Source organism: Merops nubicus, unplaced genomic scaffold (genome assembly GCF_000691845.1).
Source record: "Merops nubicus isolate BGI_N331 unplaced genomic scaffold, ASM69184v1 scaffold42512, whole genome shotgun sequence".
In the NCBI taxonomy this organism is placed as follows: Eukaryota; Metazoa; Chordata; class Aves; order Coraciiformes; family Meropidae; genus Merops; species Merops nubicus.
Window position 1 is genome coordinate 1,353 of NW_008595077.1, and position 17,947 is coordinate 19,299.

A 17,947-nucleotide genomic window follows, 5' to 3' on the forward strand; every position below is an offset into this window, starting at 1 on the left:
GGAAAGGAAACAAACTCATGACATGGTGATTGGAGAGGCCAAGGGTGTAATTTGGAAGAAGCTTTGGACAGTTTAGCCCCATGCGTGGCCGAGAACTCCTCACCCTGCACCCAGCCTGTCGAACACAGCCGGCTGGCCCCGATTCAAGTTTAACCCCTGGGAGCTGTGGGCTGCTCTGTACATTGTCTTAAGCTGTGGAGATGCCATTTCCAGCTTCACCTCGACACCCCCAGCCTTTCTCTGCAGCTCACTCAGTGTGGGCAGACCGGCAGGTGGAGCCTGCTCCTCACCCAGGGAGCAATCCAACAGGAATTCCATCCCCAGCACTTTATTTTGCCATTTACTCTAATCATGAGAGGACTTGCTCTGGATTGCACTTTCAAGTAGTGACACATTGGTTGCTCCAGGTCCTGGCATAACTTTGGCATTTTGCTGCCTTGAACTTTCCCTCCTTGCCTACCAAGGCTGTGGATGTCTGTACTGATCCAGAAGGAATATTACAGGTAGGTAACTTGATGGTGTCTCACAGTAGTGAGGACTCGTAGAAGCAGCTGGGATGAAGCTACACCATCCTCTCAAAGGACTGTTATTACTCAGAAGAACAAGACACACAGTTCCTTCACAAATGGAAGACCTGACATCTGTTACTTGTCCACATTTCAGGTCACACTGTTGAAGATGGATGTTCCATCAAAAGCACTGCATGGTGCTTTTAGGATGACTTCACATTCCTGGTGTCTGGTTCAGGTATGTTGTTTTTCCCATCCTTCTATAGGAAGACAGAGACAACCCTCCCCAGTCAAAGAAAGCAAAATTAGGATTTATTTTCCACAAACATTTATTTATTTTTTAAATAGTGTTCTCTCCTTATAAAGCAGCTCTTCAAGTCATGTTCCTTTTACCACAGTGTCTTTGGCATATTTTCCTCCTAGAACTTTCTGTAGATGGTATAAAATGTAATTTTTATTTTTTTTATTTTACAGAAAAATAAGTATTTAAACCACAAATTAATTCCCCAAAGTATTAAATAACATACCAAAAACTTTATCAAATCTATGACATACACTTGGGACAAAACCTTGTTGTGTATGTGCATAATAATTATATATACATTTTTAGCTTAAGTTAGTGCTTCAGAGTTATCGAGGAAGCTTTACAAAAAACCCAAATGCACAGTTGCAGTACTGCTAGAGTTTGTCACACCGTTTGTGGAGTCCAACAATGCACACGACACACTGCATTTAAAAGTCTCTGCCTGAACAGGCAAACTGACGACTCCGTTTTACACTTCAGTTTGCAGAAGGTCAGGATTTTATACAATTACACGGTAAGTCCCTTTCCAGATTTTGTGGAGTTAAGAACTGAATCTAACGGTAGTTATTCCCTACAGGAAAACACATCTACCAGTCAAAACAACAGGGTCATGCACATCAGAACCCAAAACGTCGCGTGGAAGTTCCCACGGCGAGTTGTGACGTCCTTCCGGTCGCACTGAAGGTGCCATTCATTTCAAAGCAGCATTACTGTGCTGAGCAAGCTCTAAAACAAGACTTGTATTTCTTATTTTTGTCTGTGTAGTGTGACACATACACAGAGCGTGCTCAGCTGATAAACAGAGTCCTTGTGTCCAACGCTTCACGTGAGGGGGTCCCATCCAGGTTCCTTTTCCCACAGAGAGCCTAGGAAATTTTGCAGCTGTTTCTTGTACAGTTTTTTGGTGGGCTCTGTGGTGGACGGATAATTTTAGCTTTCTTTAAGCTGTTCCTTTTATTGATGTTGCTGGATGTGAGGGAGTACGAGCGTCCGTGCATCATCCTGGCATTAAGGCCATTTGCCATGGAGAAGGATTTGAGGTGGCTTCTTAAGGCAACAGGGAGAGGGAGCTTGTCAACAAGATGCACAGGGGTACAGGAAACTATGGCACGGCAACAAAGGTCTTGCAGACTCAGTACTTAAAAACAGACATAAAATTTGTATTACAATAGCACGCTTGTCAGGCAAAGGGTAGCAGCACACCCAGCACCCTGTACTTCAGGATGAACTCCCATCTCTCCTCCCACACCCTTTCCCACATAGACATTATCCAAAATATCTACTGCTTCAGTTTTCAATTTCTCTCAATACTTAGATGATTGAGCCTGTCAGTTCTAGGGAAGACAGGTTACTCCCTACAAAAGCGAGCAGCTTGTGCCTGCAGAAATACTATTCTCTGTTTAGAAAGCAGATTGTCCCCAATTCTTCTTTTTTGGTGTTTTTGCATCAGGATTAGAGTTTGATTATTTTATATGTATGAGCCATAAACCTTAGCCAGGACTTAATTTACACATTTGCAGTGTACATGGCTTACCCTTATTTGGCCTCCAGAGCCTGTCCATTCCATGTCTCATCAGCACTATTCTTGCTAGCTCGGTAAAGGACTCTGTAATATTGAAATTACAAAGTGGACTGACTTCAAAAAAAGTCATGCCCAGCCTCTCAGCATAGGCTTGTGCTTGTTCGGTGGACACTTGGCGCTTGAAGGCTAAGTGAAGGCGATTCCCAACTAGGATTTTTGGTACACCAGGAGCATGCTGAGCAAAGAGAAACAATAAATTAGTTGTGTGGCTTTCATTTTCCCCTCCCCTCAATTAGAACAAACAGAAGCTTTTTCAAGCTGTAAAGACTAAGTGGCAGGTTGGACCAGATGATCTCTGGAGGTCTCTTCCAGCTTAAATCATTCAGTGATTCTCTGATCTAAAAACATCCCTTCCTCAGAGCAGACAGGCTTCCACAGATGATGTGGCAAATCTCTAGCAAGAGTGGGACTACAATATGAAATCTTCGCCCTCCATATGCTTTCCATCAACACCTTTAAAGAAATCAGACACTTTGGCTGATATGTTTCCAACTTTCTAGAATTATAAACATAGAAATAAAATTGTAAACTTGGCATCTTGGATAACTGCAGTAAGCAGTGCCTGCAAATGCCAGTAAAAACAGTAGAAAATACCATCAGCAGTCAGTCATCTGTTACAGACTAGTGACACCCTGGGATTGTACCTTACCTCATCTATTTCTTTTATCCATCGATCAATTCCATCAAATGACCAACGATTTGTAATATCATACACTAGTATTACTCCCTGTAGTAAAAATAATATTAAAAATATTAAGAATTGTAAGTTTAACAGAGGCATAATGCAGAGAATACTATCTGTAAATCCTCCAGTTCCAAAAAATATCTTGTAAGATGCTGAGCAGCTTCTCAACGGAGCAGAGCCCCCGCGTGCTGTGGAACCAAGCCCCACCTCTCCCTGTAGGTTACAGACCAGCTAAGGGGCAGAAACTCTCACTTAGTTTTAGGGTCTAATGTATTGGTAAATATTTCTTTAAACAGTGGACAAGTTTGGTTGACCATACACACATTGTAAGTCAGAGCAAATAAATATTTTTGGTCACATTCAGTAGGTTGGGGATTCAATGCCCTCTGCAATTCTGGAACATTACAGATGCAACTCATCAGAACCAATACACAGCATGAACTATAGCAGTACTTTGAAGTCTGAAGCTATAGTGACTTTTACTGTGTCTTTTTTTTTAAAAAAAAGTAATTTCCTTATAGGTCATTACATTTCACTTCATCACACTTTGAACTATCTTTGTAATTTTTACATGACTCTCAACAGTTTTATGTGATCACTTTCTCCTACTTGGCCCACAGTTTTAAAAAGCAGTCCTAGGGTAGCTTTTGCATGAGCAGGGTCAGATAACAATAGCTTAAGCTGTTGAGGTAACCAAGAAGAAGGCATAAGGCATATATTACCCTGTATTTTACCCTGATTCAACTTCAGCCTCTGGATTTCCCCTCCCCAAAAGAAAACCCCGCCCCTTGTTATTCCCCACATTACTCTCAGGGTGTTACTGACTCTGCATGCAATCTACATGAGCTACAGCAGCCATCACGATGCATCCACTCATCCAGCAAGCATTACTCAGCACTGAGAAAGTTGTACTTTGCTTACCTGAGCACCTCTTGAATAAGACCGAAATATGGTGCAGAATCTCCCTTGCCCTGATGTATCCCTAAATGAAATAAATTACGTATATTTTTAAAAGAAGCAGGTGGCCTCCTGTGTGAAGAGTTCAGCTAGATTAACTCCTCTCTGCTGGTCAGTGTCAGCTCTTCCATTAGCCATGCAGTAGCAGTCACTAATGCATACGAGCTCTTCTCCCTCTCAGCAGTTTTCCGCGCTGGCATTCTGCCCTTTCCTCTACATTTCTCAGATTTCTCAGGGTAAGAGGACAAGAACATCAAACTTTACCCTTGTGATCGCCCTTGGAAAACAAAGGCCATTATTCAACTGCACGTATGCCAATAGACTGTGCATTTCGTTCAGTTTGAAGAGAGATTCTGTTTTCAAAGCAAAAGAAAAGTGGGAGAAAACAATAGCTATCGCCAAGGAAACTAGTGGAAAACCAGCAAATTCTTGATTACAGCAGCAGTAGTTCATCATGAGTCCAGTATGATGAAGACGGCCCTAAACAGTCATAGAGAGCACAGATTTTTTAGAAAACCATGTACCAAAAAACCCCATTCTCTACCACCTCAAACCACTCTGCATGAAGTGCTTGGAAGCAAAATCAAATTTATAGGGAAGAACATGATAAGAAACAAAATTCCATAAAGACTTTTTGAGGTCGATTACAGATCTTCAACTGCAAGGCACATTTTTCAAGATATGGTCAACTGTATTGTCAAACATTGCCAATCTGTTATTTTAAGGAGTCCAAAGAACATCCTTGCCCTTCACAAAAAAGAATTAAAACCTCTCAGCCAGTACCTGTCTGCTTCTCACGTGAGCTTTATGTGGTGTTTTTGCTAAACTGTATAACGTGGAAGCCAGAAGAAGAAAAAGAAAGTAGATGAACAAAACCTCAAATAATTAAGATATTATATGGCAAAATACTATTTGCCATTGTCAGTTCTCTGGTTCCTAGAACCTGTCTCTGATTTATCTAGATCATGGTTCCTCAAAAGTCACACTCCATCTCCTTGTCCTGGGCTGACCTTACATCTCTGTCTTTTATGCCCCGAGTTTAGGGAAAAAAAACAATGTATTTAAGAGGCAGTAATGCTGCTGCATTTTTCAACTCGTATCACTTTGCTGAGTATTTCCAAACCAACCAGAAGATGGACATCTTGGAACAACAGTAACACAAAAGCACCCTGACAGAACAAATATTTGACCCTACAGGAAAAACATTTGTTGTAAAAGAATTTGATTTGTTCTTGACATGTTTTTGTAAAGATAAATCACATTAGATTGCATATCAATTAAATAATATGAGCAAAAATGCTGATTTTTTAAAATAAAAACCAACTGTAGTTATTTAGTTGACTACTATTACTAATAAATTGAGCAAAAGGATGTTGTTGTCCAATCGGTGTATGCTTTCTAAGGTACTTTCATAGTTCTCATTACCAGTATATTTTATAATCTTTGAAAGCACTTTGAATCTATCTTGAAGACAGGTATCATCTCTTGTGCCTTTCTTGAGCATGTGTTACGAGTGTCTCCCACAGAGAAACTGCAGGGCTGCCCATCTGACATGAAATGGATGCAAAACAGAGGCAAAGGGAAAGTGTGGCTTACTCAAAGGGCTGGCTGCCTGGCTCACTCTTCCTCAGGTGACTAAATACTTCTGAAGTGTCAGGGAGAACTCCTGCCTTGAAGAGCTCCACGTTTGCGTCTTTGAACTATAAATTCCAGGGAAGGGTGGAGCTCACACTTACCAGAGCTGTAGCTTGATTCGCCGGCCATCCAGAAGAATGGTTGTAGTCTTACAGTCTATACCTGTGGGGAAGAGAGCCATGCACATTTCAGAGCAGCTTCCAGGTGTACCACATACACACAGGCAGTTGCAGATTTCAAAGAAGCTGACCTTAAAAAGCCTTATTTGTCATTAGTACTCTGTGAAGCGCATATGGATAAGGACAACCTGATCATATAAAATCACAAAGATCTTTCATATTACTTAAGCTTGGTCCATCCAGAGCAGATGTCTCAGGCTCCCTTCAGGGTGATAAATGTTCTTTTTCATTCATTAGCATGACAATATATATATGCTTAAAGAGTTTTCTCTCTTCAACAGAAGAAAGTAGAACTTGGCTTTTGCCTTTTCTCTTATATACACGTTGCAGACTAAATGCTGTTCTCTTCCCCTATTGTCTGCTTTTCCTGCTTCCATTATTTCTTCCTTCTTTATCATCTCTGACTCACAGACAGCTCTTATATCTGACATATGTGCCCCTCTCATATAAAAGCAGCAGATGCTGCTTGCCTTTTGTCTTCTAGCCTTTCCCATTGGTAACAGCCTTCTCTGCCCAAAAGACCTATGTACGCTGTTAGTGACCAGCAGAACGCAGGCAGGTTCCATTTATTGCTTCCCATAACATGCCCAGCCCTTGTGGTCGAGCTACAATATCTCTTTTGGATGAGCTGAAGAAGTACTGCAGTGTTTAGGGGCAGTATATATTCTAAGTACACTTAGACATGTACATACATGTAAACATCTCTTATTTTCTCTACATTTTGTAGTCTTTGCAAAAAAAATCTCCAGATCAACATAATACTGCCTTTTTACTGCTAATCTGTCATGTCCCAGGAAGCAATTAAACTATGCAAAAATATGCTCAATTCTAGCATTACTGTTTTCTTGGGCAAAATGGGTGTGTTAGTATCAATTAGATTAGGTAAAACTAATCACATAAAGTGTTTCCAGTTGATCCCTGGAAACCCTCACCGCCAGTGTGCGTCAGTACTTCACCCACAGACTGGATAATTATGAACATTAAAAGAAAGATAAGCTTTTCTTTTATTAAATGTTATTTTTAAAGTGTGTTCAGCATCCACACTGTGCAGCCAAACAACATTTTCACTGGTAAAAGCTTTTTTCCTCATGTTTGCTATGTCATAGTTAGCTTCTTGAATTGAACATTTATTCAGAATCTTCCAAATGAAGCTTAAAAAGCATGAAAACTACCTCTGAAAAATGTACTGAAATATAATGAGATTTGTACCTTGAAAAAGAGAGACATGCTTTGTTTCCTCAGCATAAATAAAACAAGAGGCTATGAAAAACTCATTGACATGGAAGAATAAATGCTTGCAGAAGAGTGCCCTAATTCCTACTAAAGGTTTCAGCACATCTTGCCAGAGGAGCAGGGAAGACGGTGCCAAAGATGACCCTACAAGATACATTATTGTGAGTGACATCAACATCCAGAACAAAGAAGTTAATCTCTACCTCAGTGTTTGTACTGATGAACATAACAAATGCCTAACAACAAGATTAATTTTTTTTCTGTATTTAAGGGGGAAAGATAAATCTAAAGTTTAATAAGAAAATGTACCAATTCCTTGCATCTCTCACTCAAATAACAAGTACTGCATAGCACAGCACCTGAAAACCTGTCTTAAGTGCAAGCACAACCCCAGGTGGACACCCACCACGCAAGAGATGTGCTCTCTGCCTCCAAACATCTTTTATCCACAAGTTAGCAAAATGACCTTCCTGCTGTTCCTCCAGCAGTGTTAGGAAATAGTCAAATCTACAGACCCCAAGTTAAAATAAAAGAATAAGAATGATTAAAAAATCCCAACCCAAAATCAAACAGTCCTGCCACACTGAGCAGACCAGGACATTGAAACTGTTTGTGCATTGAAGGAACAAGTTTCATCATTTCAGAAATTCTTTAAAACACAAAACATGCAGAACAAAACCTGCACAGCACTAAATAACTCATTCCAGCATCCCGTGCTGCTGCTGCTGCGCTCTCCCGCGGGGAGAAATACCTCCACGAGTTTATCTGCAGTTAATGAAGAGGCATAGACCATGTTTAGCAAACACTGACATCCCACACAGCGCACGGACATCCATCATTCTGCTAAAAGACATACCAAGCATCGAAAATTAGTGTTGCATAGCTAGAGGATACACAGCTGAACAAACCTGGCACTGTGCTTTGCACCGCAGACCATGAACTACTGTGAGTCGCTCAGGGTTAGCCACACACATAATACAAAATATTACATTTCTTTTGTATGACACGCACAAGACAAGTCTGAAAAATATATTATTACCAGCTGCTGTTTATGAAAGCATCTTATGGCTTTCTCAAAAGATTTTTAAAGAGGAGATGTATTCAGAAACTTCCTTATTCTTCAGCTATTATGCAGATAGAAGCGGCTGATAATATAACCAGAACATCTCTGCAATTAGCATTTGCCATTAACTAAGAATCAAAACAAAAAACCTTTTGCTGTGAATCATCAGGAACAGCGTGAAACCGTAACAATGAGACCGACAGATGTGGATTGTGCTGTTGTAGAAATCAAATGTCCTTCCAGCACATTATTCACTCATTTAGTAAGACAGAATAGCTTTGTTTGGATATGCAACTAAAATGTATCTCCCTACAAGAAAGGGAAGAAAAAGGTTGCTAAAGAAATAAAATCAACTTTTTAGTGAAGCAGAAAAAATCTCCCAGTGCTTAATACTTTCACACGTCTGTTTTTTAATAAAAAATATTTACTGAAAGCCACAACTGGAAATTAAGTAGCCTGAAACAAGTCGCTATCCTTGCTGGAGGGTTTGGATTGCTTTAATCTAATTGATTTGTAATGGACTCTTTTCTTCTCAAACACAAAATTAACAGAGAGAAAACTGAAAGAAATATTGTTGAACTCAGGAATATGGTAAGATTCCCAAAAAAGCATTCAGCTGTTTGGTAACAACCAGAGTAAATAGGAAGCCATGTTCTGCATGGATGCTTTGCAGCCACTGCCACACTACCACTGATGCTTCGCTGACCACGTTGCATCCGTGACAGCACTGATCATTTTAAGGCTTTCTGTGAATTTCTGCTTCTCTTGAAGCTTCCAGTAGCATACCAAAGTTTCTGGGGTTTGTGATGGGTCTCTTTAGGCCAGAATCCTTCAGTCATTTAAGCTGTGTTCCACCAAACACAACATTTTTTACACCTACAATCTTTTTGGTTTAATAATTGAGATTCAGTGACCCACAGTGGGACTAACAGCCAGTAGTTCAGCTTTGCAGCAGTGAAAAACAGACTCACTGGAAGGAAATTTGAAGCAATGGTCTACAGAGCAACCACTGGTCATACCATGTTAATATAAGTATATGAACATAGAGTAAAATTTAAAATCATGCAATGATTCGACGAACCTCTGAATTATTTGCCTACAAATATATATACATATATATATATTCAGTGGGATTCTGGTCCTGTATTTAATAAAACCCACTGAAAACACCCTTCAGATTCAAAGACTAGTGACTCCACTTTGAAAACAGAGTTTTAGGTTTCAGAGAATGCTTAAAACTGTTTTCTTGTAGGCATGATGAGAATTCAGTGGTCCCATGATTTCACCTTTAAGCTTCCTCAGCTATCTAGCTTTTCATATAGGCATTAGGGTCTAACCTTTCTCTTAAGAACACCTTTGTAACTGTTTCAAGGATAGCTGATGTGAGGCAACATCCAGTTCCATTCACTTCTTGTTCACAGCAAATGAACCCATGGCATGCTGTGGATTCCAAATTCAACCAAGCTTTAAAATCTAAGCCCCATGTTTTCAATACCATGCTGCAAAGTTATAAACTCTTTACAGTAAAACTGGGCCATATCTTTTGATACATAAGCATGAAGGTCAGGTTATGGGACAGTTGTATTTGCCTTCTGCTTTCCATTTCAGAATCATCATTACTTTCCAAATCCCAGTCTTCTCCATCACACTTAATTACTGCAGTAAAAGCCATCTGTTTGAAAAGCACAGATTGCCTATTCAGATTTTAAGAGAGACACTAAAATTTTAGACCTAGACTATATTCTTCACTTCATTAATCAAGCCATAAACCACAACTGCAGAGTCTCACAGATAATTCACTCACTTCAGTGATGTGACAATTTTCTCATTTCTAAAATAAGCAGTTTGTATCAGAAAGCTCAGGCTTATATTTAGCTGTGTTTACAGTCACTGCCACATGCCAATATCACAATCCATCCTTCACTACACCCATTTTCCCTTAAATGTTTGAAGGAATTAAGTTTACAAGAAATCTACGCTTAAAAAAAGAAAGCTCTCTTTAACAATTACACAGAAGCTTTTCATAGTTAGCAAAACTTTTAGGGCACCAGGTTAAAATCTGAAGATCTCAGAGTGCTTTTACTTGGCTCTAGGCCAGACTGTTGTCTTCAGAATGAAAACAAATGCTATGGGAGTAAGACATTTGACACAACTCTGTGGCAGACCTCCAATACTCATCTGAAAACAAAAAGAGCAATTGGAACTCAAAAATCTATATAAGCCCAAAAACTTAGAATGCTAATTTACAGAAGCACTTATTGACTAAGTTTCTATTCATCCTCTTACTATCAGCATTAGTAAGCAAGTCAGTACTTCCATATTAAATTCACACTCTCCTCAGAAAATGCAAACAACTTGTTAAGACCATGTTGGGGTTTTTTTTAATCACACCTTAGCTTGCCAAATTTCTGCTAAGATGGATAAATAAAAACTAAACATTCAAGGCAGATAACTGTTTGGAAAGAAAACTATAATGATCTTTTAACCAAAACTAATGATTGATCTATTTCCACTCACATTAAGAGGAAAGGAAATAAAGATCCTGTGATCATACTTGATTCTCCTGTGTCTTAACATTTACCTGTCAACAATAAAATAGCCTCTTTACAATCTAAGGCCTTAGAAATTTATTTGACAACAAGCAAGAGAACTGTTTCCATCCCCCAGGTCAGGAAGAAGCAGGACCTGTGCACTTCAGTTCATTGTTTCCTTTCTTCCACTCCAGAAGAAAAGGATATTGGATGCATACACTAAGCCTGTCAACTCAAATGTTTACTACAAGTTGCAGCTAACATCCGCAGATGAAAGCTGCTATATATAAATATGCTGTTGTTTAAAAACAGCAGCACTGCAGGAAAATTATTAGCATTACTGACAAAGAAAGCCCCTTCCTTTATTTCAGCACATTTTATGAATAAATTTGAAGTAAATTAGGAAGAGATTACTCTATCAATCCCAGCAATCTTGCAAGTGATGTGTTTTTTTCTTGACTCCTTTTTCCACTGATGTGAATGATTCAGGTGAAACAAGGAGCCTGGGGTGATCAGTGATCACAGAGCATCTCTGGTGCCTTGCAGGTCTGTATTGTCCTGCACCAAAATCAAACTCGTCAAGCACAAGACTGCAGCTCACACTTCTGACTAGAAAACTGATGTTCAGAGACAAGATCTCCAAAACTACTGACAGCTCTGGAGGTGGACTGACACAGGATTGTTACTGACTAGTAGAAATTATTAGCCAAAGGGTTTTTTAGAGTTATTTAAAGCAAATAACTTCAGATTATGATTGAAGAGTGAATGTGGATCACTTAGTTGCCTGCACTGGGAAAGGAACACACACTTGGCAGGAGACAACAAGCATTAGCTTTATGATGTCCCTGCTTGTCTCTCCAAATTCTTTGCAATTCGACATAAAAAACCACCACGTAACATCAAGTTCCCAGTTTATAGTCATTGTTATAAAACATCAACAGTGTTTTCAAACAGCTCTTTTCTACTTCAGATTTGCATTTTATAAAAAGATTTACCCTCAACTTTTAGTCCATTCACTATCAAAGTAAAGATAACCATAACCTAGCACCAGTGAATTCAATTTAGAAATTAACCTCTATGATTAGAACAGAGAAAAAGGAAAAAAAAAAAAATCTTCTACAGTATCATCTTCTCCCTACTGCCATTCATCAGTTCCTGTGAGTAAGAGCTGGACTGCAAGAGGAATTCCTCTGCATACATCAGGTGTGTTGTTAACAAGTATCCTGTCTTCCTGAAAAACTCAGTTCCATTATTTTCAAAGAGCACCAGCTCTGAGGACAGTCTCTCATTCACAATCCCACCTCTACACACCTTGCAATTAAATACAGCTTCAAACGTGATTCTTTGTTTCATCTGCTTTGAGATACACATGTATCCCAGGCCACAGCTCTGCATGTCCATGGAAAACAGTGGCCAACCAACCCCAAAACCAAAGTTTTAGGTAACAGTTGATTGTCCAATATTTTCCGTGCTTGTGGATATCCTCATTGGATAATAAATTCTTTATCATAAAGCTTAATAGTGGGGGGTTCAAATAATTCTGGTGCGTGAGGAAAAGACCAGAAGGCAGGTGTCTTTCAAAATTCTACAAACCAAGAAAGAAATTGGACACAGCCATGCAGAACCTGCCCTTACTTATATCTTAAACAGTAGGTTTGAAATATGGCCAGCATCTAGAAGGAAGAATAGCTTCAAACCTATAATAAAATATAAAAACCAGATGCAGTATTTCACTTTATGATATTTTCTAAAAGAGAACAATCACCTTTTATGTCTTGACACTTCATTAGCAGTAAACCAGTTCAAAAATACTTGGCATGAGAAGAATCACAAGAACACCCAGGCACCTCTGTTCTGAGCTATAGGCCTAACAGCTCACCAAGTAGTTACAAACCTCTCCAAAACTTTGCATGGCTTTAAATCAAGGTGCAAATAAAGGATTCTTAAGAATTAAACCACCACTTTTAGTTAAGCATATCAACATGCCATAACAATTAGAAAAATCAGAATTGTTTCACAAGCATACTCTTGTAAATTATGAAATTGTAAGTAATACTTAGGATAAATGGCAAGATACAACCAAAGTTTACAAAAAACAATCCAAAAATTCTACTCCAGAATGCCATCAATACTCCCAGAAGTCACAGCAGCATTTGTCACCAAGTGAGGTAAAAGAAAAAAAGGAGGTGGTTTTTTGCACCCCACAAAGCACTGCTTGTTAAAAGAGGAAAAAAGATGACTTGAAAAAAAATTCTTTGAGCTGAACAAGTGGCAGATTCTGGCATGATGATGAACTGAAGATCAAGGTGGGAAGTCACAGCAAGTACATGTAAGTGCAATAATTTTGCTTGAAGGATGCCAGAGAGCAAAATTCATGTCATTACTGAAAAACTACAGTGGCTTAAAAGCTCTCATCCAGGAAACAGTCATCAGTCCCAAAGACGCTTGAAGAGCTCCAAAGCAAGTAACAGAAGAGCAACTGCACTTTTAAAGTTTGGAAATTCCAAATGAAACACTTGTTGCAATAAAATGGGCTTTAGAGATAATGTTACCATTAACTTGGTGAGTTCCCAAGTCATGAGATATCTTCAGGACACACTTTAATTAGAAAAATGAAGGAAATCAACTGTGGCTTGGATTATGGTTCCACTTCTCCCTTTCCTCCTCCCCAGCTGTTTCAGCAGAGGAGTTGCCCATGTTCTAACTGTACTGCTTTTCCAGGACAACAAATGATCACAAAATCCTAGCAAACAATCTTGGTTAGGATTTAAAGGAGAAAGAGACACTGTATGTTACTGATATAAAGCTCTTGTTCCATTCAACATTCAGTTGGTTCCAGTTTTCCAATAAATTAAAATAAACTGATTTAATGTGAATAGAATCAAAGGAAATTTCAGGTTGGAGCAATCTCAGAAGGCCATTTAGACCAACCTCCTGCTCAAAACAGGATCAGACATGAGGTCTGGAGACCACATAACCAATCCAGGCAACCTGTTCCACAGCTTGCTTGTCATCATGGTAAAAACATTTATCCTCTTACCCCTTCTGAGCCTGTCTTGTTTCAACTTACACCAGTTGTCTCTCACACTCCCACCGTGCATAGAGCCTTACTCTGTCCTCTTGGTGACCTCCTCATGGGTACCAGGAGGCAGCTCTAAGGTCACCTGCCCAAAGGGCTCTCTTCTCCATAGAGTTGACTCAATCTGCAGCCCAGCTTCCTTTAAGTTGTTAGAACTGCAGGCTTTTCTTCGCTTTAAAACTATGTAATACTCGTGTAGTTTTCTGCACTGAACTGGCCTGCCTTGCAGACGCTGAAGACAAATACAATGTAGAGAGATGACTCTGCCTCTAAAACTATAGTTCTCCAACAGCACTGGATTAAACCCCTGTTTGGAGACAAAATCTAGGATTTATATGAAAAAAAATTGTTACACCACATGCATCATCTTGATCCAAGATTGACTTTGTTCTTCAAGGAACTGTGTTTCCTGTCTGAACTAAAAACGAAAATAAATTTAAAAGTTTAGAGGTTATGAACTTGTTCAAAATTCCATTTATCGTGCTTCTATTTGATAAAGTATGTGTTCAAGTTAAACCACAAAGTACTAATGCAGAAGCAGTTTGAAAAGTCAAGGTTGTGCTTTACACAAACCTCACTTGGCATATTTACCAAAGCAAACCTACAGAAAGATTAGGAGAACAGAGTCCTGAGTGACCGAGATCATGTTACTAAAACAATTAGAGAAGAAATAGATGTGTCCAGATATCCATGTCAAAAATTTTATACCACAAGACTCCCCATACTGACTCAATTGCGCCCTTGAATGCACCAGCTAAACGAGCCTCTTCTCCTCAGTCTAGTCTTGAGAGAATATTAAAAAGGCTGCCAGACCTGTTGGGTCTCTTCTGGGTTTTCCAGCTGGCAGTTTCATATTTCATGCACTTAAATATTCCATTTTAAGGCGCTGCATAAAGTCAGCTTGCAAACAAGGCATAAGGGCACAGGAGAGACATTAACACATTGTTCTCCCTAAAATTTCAAAGGGATTAATTATTTTGCTTCAAAGCCTATAGACTAAAACACCCCTGCTCCAGTTTTTCTTTCCTTTAATTAAACTGATTTTTAAAAAATAGTTTGTTTCATCCAAACGTCCATAATGGCTCATTATGAAAATGGTCAAATTAATCATACAGTCCTCAAATACACTTACAACTGCTCCTTCAGTATATTCTTCCAGTGCACATAGCCATTCTTTTGCTATTTCAGCTTTGCTGATGTGGGGTTAGAAGGAAACATGGGTTGGTAAGGTCAGGGTGGGGCCCTGCATAAAGCTGTCACTCATTCAGTGCAAGTGTGTCACCCTTGGACTCCAGCTCACTTTTATACTTGGTCACATGTTCAGTCTCTACATTTACAGCTGCACGCACAGGGGACTTCAGCCATATATTAAGAATAACTGGCACTTTTAATAAATAGGCTCTCTTCTGATCCAAGAATGAAGGTATTTTTACAAAGCATTTCTCCAGAGTTCTGTGTACTAAAGTACACTTGAAGAATACATACTGTTTTAACAAAGGCAATAAACCCAGGCATTTAGGGCATTGGGAATTTAAGTTATATTAACGTGAAACTGAGACCCAAAAATAACTTACTGGGGGAAAGTCTAAATAGTTTGATTTTGCATCAGTCAACATCTTATTACTCTGCTCTGGTGAGACCCCACCTGGAGTACTGCATCCAGTTCTGGAGCTCCCATTACAAGAGGGACGTGGCCCAGCTGGAGCGTGTCCAGAGAAGGGCCACGAGAATGATCCGAGGGCTGGAGCAGCTCTCCTATGAGGACAGACTGAGAGAGTTGGGGCTGTTCAGTCTGGAGAAGAGAAGGCTCCGAGGTGCCCTTATTGTGGCCTTCCAGTATCTTAGGGGGGCCTACAGGAAAGCTGGGGAGGGACTTTTTAGGCTATCGAGTAACGACAGGACTAGGGGGAATGGGGCAAAGCTGGAAGTGGGCAGATTCAGGCTGGATGTGAGGAAAAAGTTCTTCACCATGAGAGTGGTGAGACCCTGGAATGGGTTGCCCAGGGAGGTGGTTGAGGCCCCATCCTTGGGGGTCTTTAACGCCAGGCTGGATGAGGCTCTGGGCAGCCTGATCTAGTGGGAGGTGTCCCTGCTCATGGCAGAGGGGTTGGATCTGGGTGATCCTTGTGGTCCCTTGCAACCCTGACAGATTCTGATCTGTTTTAGCAGAGGACTTTAGAGCCCTAATGGCTCAATGGTTGGACTTGATGATCTTGGAGGTCCCTTCCAACCTAAAGGATTCTATGATCCTATTTTAAAGCTGCATTTTTTGCAGGGCTCATCGCAGTCCAGAGATGCATCTACTCCAGTCGGTACTGGATGTTTGAAAGGTCACAGAATCCCATTTGCTCTAGCATAAGAGACAAGAAATGCATAGCAAAATGGTTTCTTTATGTTAATGAGAAAAAAGCCATAGAAAGTAACAACTTTTTCTTTTGTTTTGTTTTTAAAGCAAAAAAGAGCACACAGATGACCCATTTTCATAAGCAGAGGAGCTGCAAGGAACTCTGAATGTCCAAATATTGGGTTAGGAAGGCTGGCAGGTGCCTGAGGGAAGCAGACCTCAGAAAGCATTCAGGTTTGCACCTTCTTCCTGAATAGGTTCTCTCCTACCATTTTTAACAGCTAAGCTAAATGAACTCAAGATGACACCTCTCATGTTTTTAACTTAGAAGTCAGTTATTTCTTAGAACACATAGAAATCTCCATTCCAGAAATTCCTACCATAGTTACTCCACCTCTGCATATTAAACTACCAGTTTCTACTTCTAAATCCAGTGTTGCACAAGTAATTTGAATGTGCAGGATAACTCTGGAGTAGCAGCCTTTGCTCTTCCACCTTCCTTGTGCTCACCAGCTATTGCTCAACCACCTGCATCTTCTGGCACCCCTTGCTGAATTCACCCAGTGCTTTCCTGTCGGCACCCTTGATGGCAAATCCCACACACCAAAGAAAAAAAGCCATTATATTGGCTTTCAGCTTAGCACAGACTACATCTCATGACCAATAAAGAGCTTGCCCTGCTTCTGACAGTGAACATCGTCCCAAAATACTTAATCTTCACTCTTTATATGTCTACAAAACAGTAAGAAATTACTGACTTGATAGAAATGTTTCTATAAGGGTGTTTTCACTGCAAGGTGTTTTCACTTGTTCTTCCCCTAGTTGGAAAGGAGTTACTTTTCTGTCCTAGAGAGGATTCTCACCTTGCCTTGAGCACAGTTCAGTGATTTGGTTCAGCCAGCCTGAACATCATTTGAACCAGAGCAAGGTCCACTTCATGAGACTGATATCCTTTAGGGGTTAAAAACCCATGTGCCCTGTAAAGAAGCACCAGTCAGACCCAGTAAGTCTCAGCCGAACACAACACACATATTCCTTTTACCAGTATGCAGAGTAGCAGTAATTATCAAACAAGAATGTAATTGTAGCATGAGCAGGTATCTACTACATTAAAGCTTTAAGACACCTGTTCTTTAACACCCTTTGTCACTTGGCACAGCTTCTTGTTGTTGGTACTTTTTTCTTTTCTGCTTATCCCACCCTGCTGAAAGCGGGTGAGAAGACACAAAGTACTGCACAGACACGTGCAGGGTTAGCTTCTGAGCCTCTAAACCCCCTCCATTCCTGGGCAGAAATGACATACTACCTTGGTGGTAATTGGTTCTCTAACTTTCCAGATTTGAGGGACAGTTTAGATACAAAACCAGCTGTTATGAACACCAATATTTTGGTGGACTTTGCCCTGAGTAGGTACTAAATTACAGTCAATACTGATGGATGATTTTATCTCACCCTTCTGAAAGACCAGACACTAAATATACAGTATGTGTTGATAAATCAGTGTTTAATCTCCAATAGCTTCACTCGCTGATGAGCTTGCAGCTCAGAGTGGAATATTGACTTCCTTAGCTTGCCCAGTTCATACTTCCCATATTACAACATGTCAAGACATTTTTATGTCTTTCTTTTGAAAGGAGCAGTTATTTGTGTGGATGTGTCTGACTATATCAACAGATTTAGAAGTGGATAAAAAAGCATAGCAAGCTCAAACCAAACATGTTTGGTGTATTACATTTGAGACAATCCTTAAATAATGACAAATGCTAGCCCATGGCCAGTATTTTGTGTAATTATTGAATGAGTTTCTAATTTTCAGACTCATATTAGAAAAATACAGAACTCAGTA

The 17,947-nt window shown here is 39.8% G+C and overlaps 1 protein-coding gene across 1 annotated transcript; it reads right to left on the reverse strand.

Annotated features, from left to right (window-relative positions):
• Window positions 1-1,337: 1,337 nt before the first annotated feature.
• RAB40B (RAB40B, member RAS oncogene family) lies at window positions 1,338-5,853 on the reverse strand. The gene is made up of 5 exons (XM_008935947.1): window positions 5,774-5,853; window positions 4,002-4,062; window positions 3,045-3,122; window positions 2,348-2,570; window positions 1,338-1,951 (listed from the first exon to the last, which is right to left on the reverse strand). The coding sequence occupies exons 1-5, from the start codon at window positions 5,851-5,853 to the stop codon at window positions 1,680-1,682; spliced, it is 714 nt and encodes a 237-aa protein (XP_008934195.1). The 3' UTR covers window positions 1,338-1,679.
• Window positions 5,854-17,947: the final 12,094 nt, after the last annotated feature.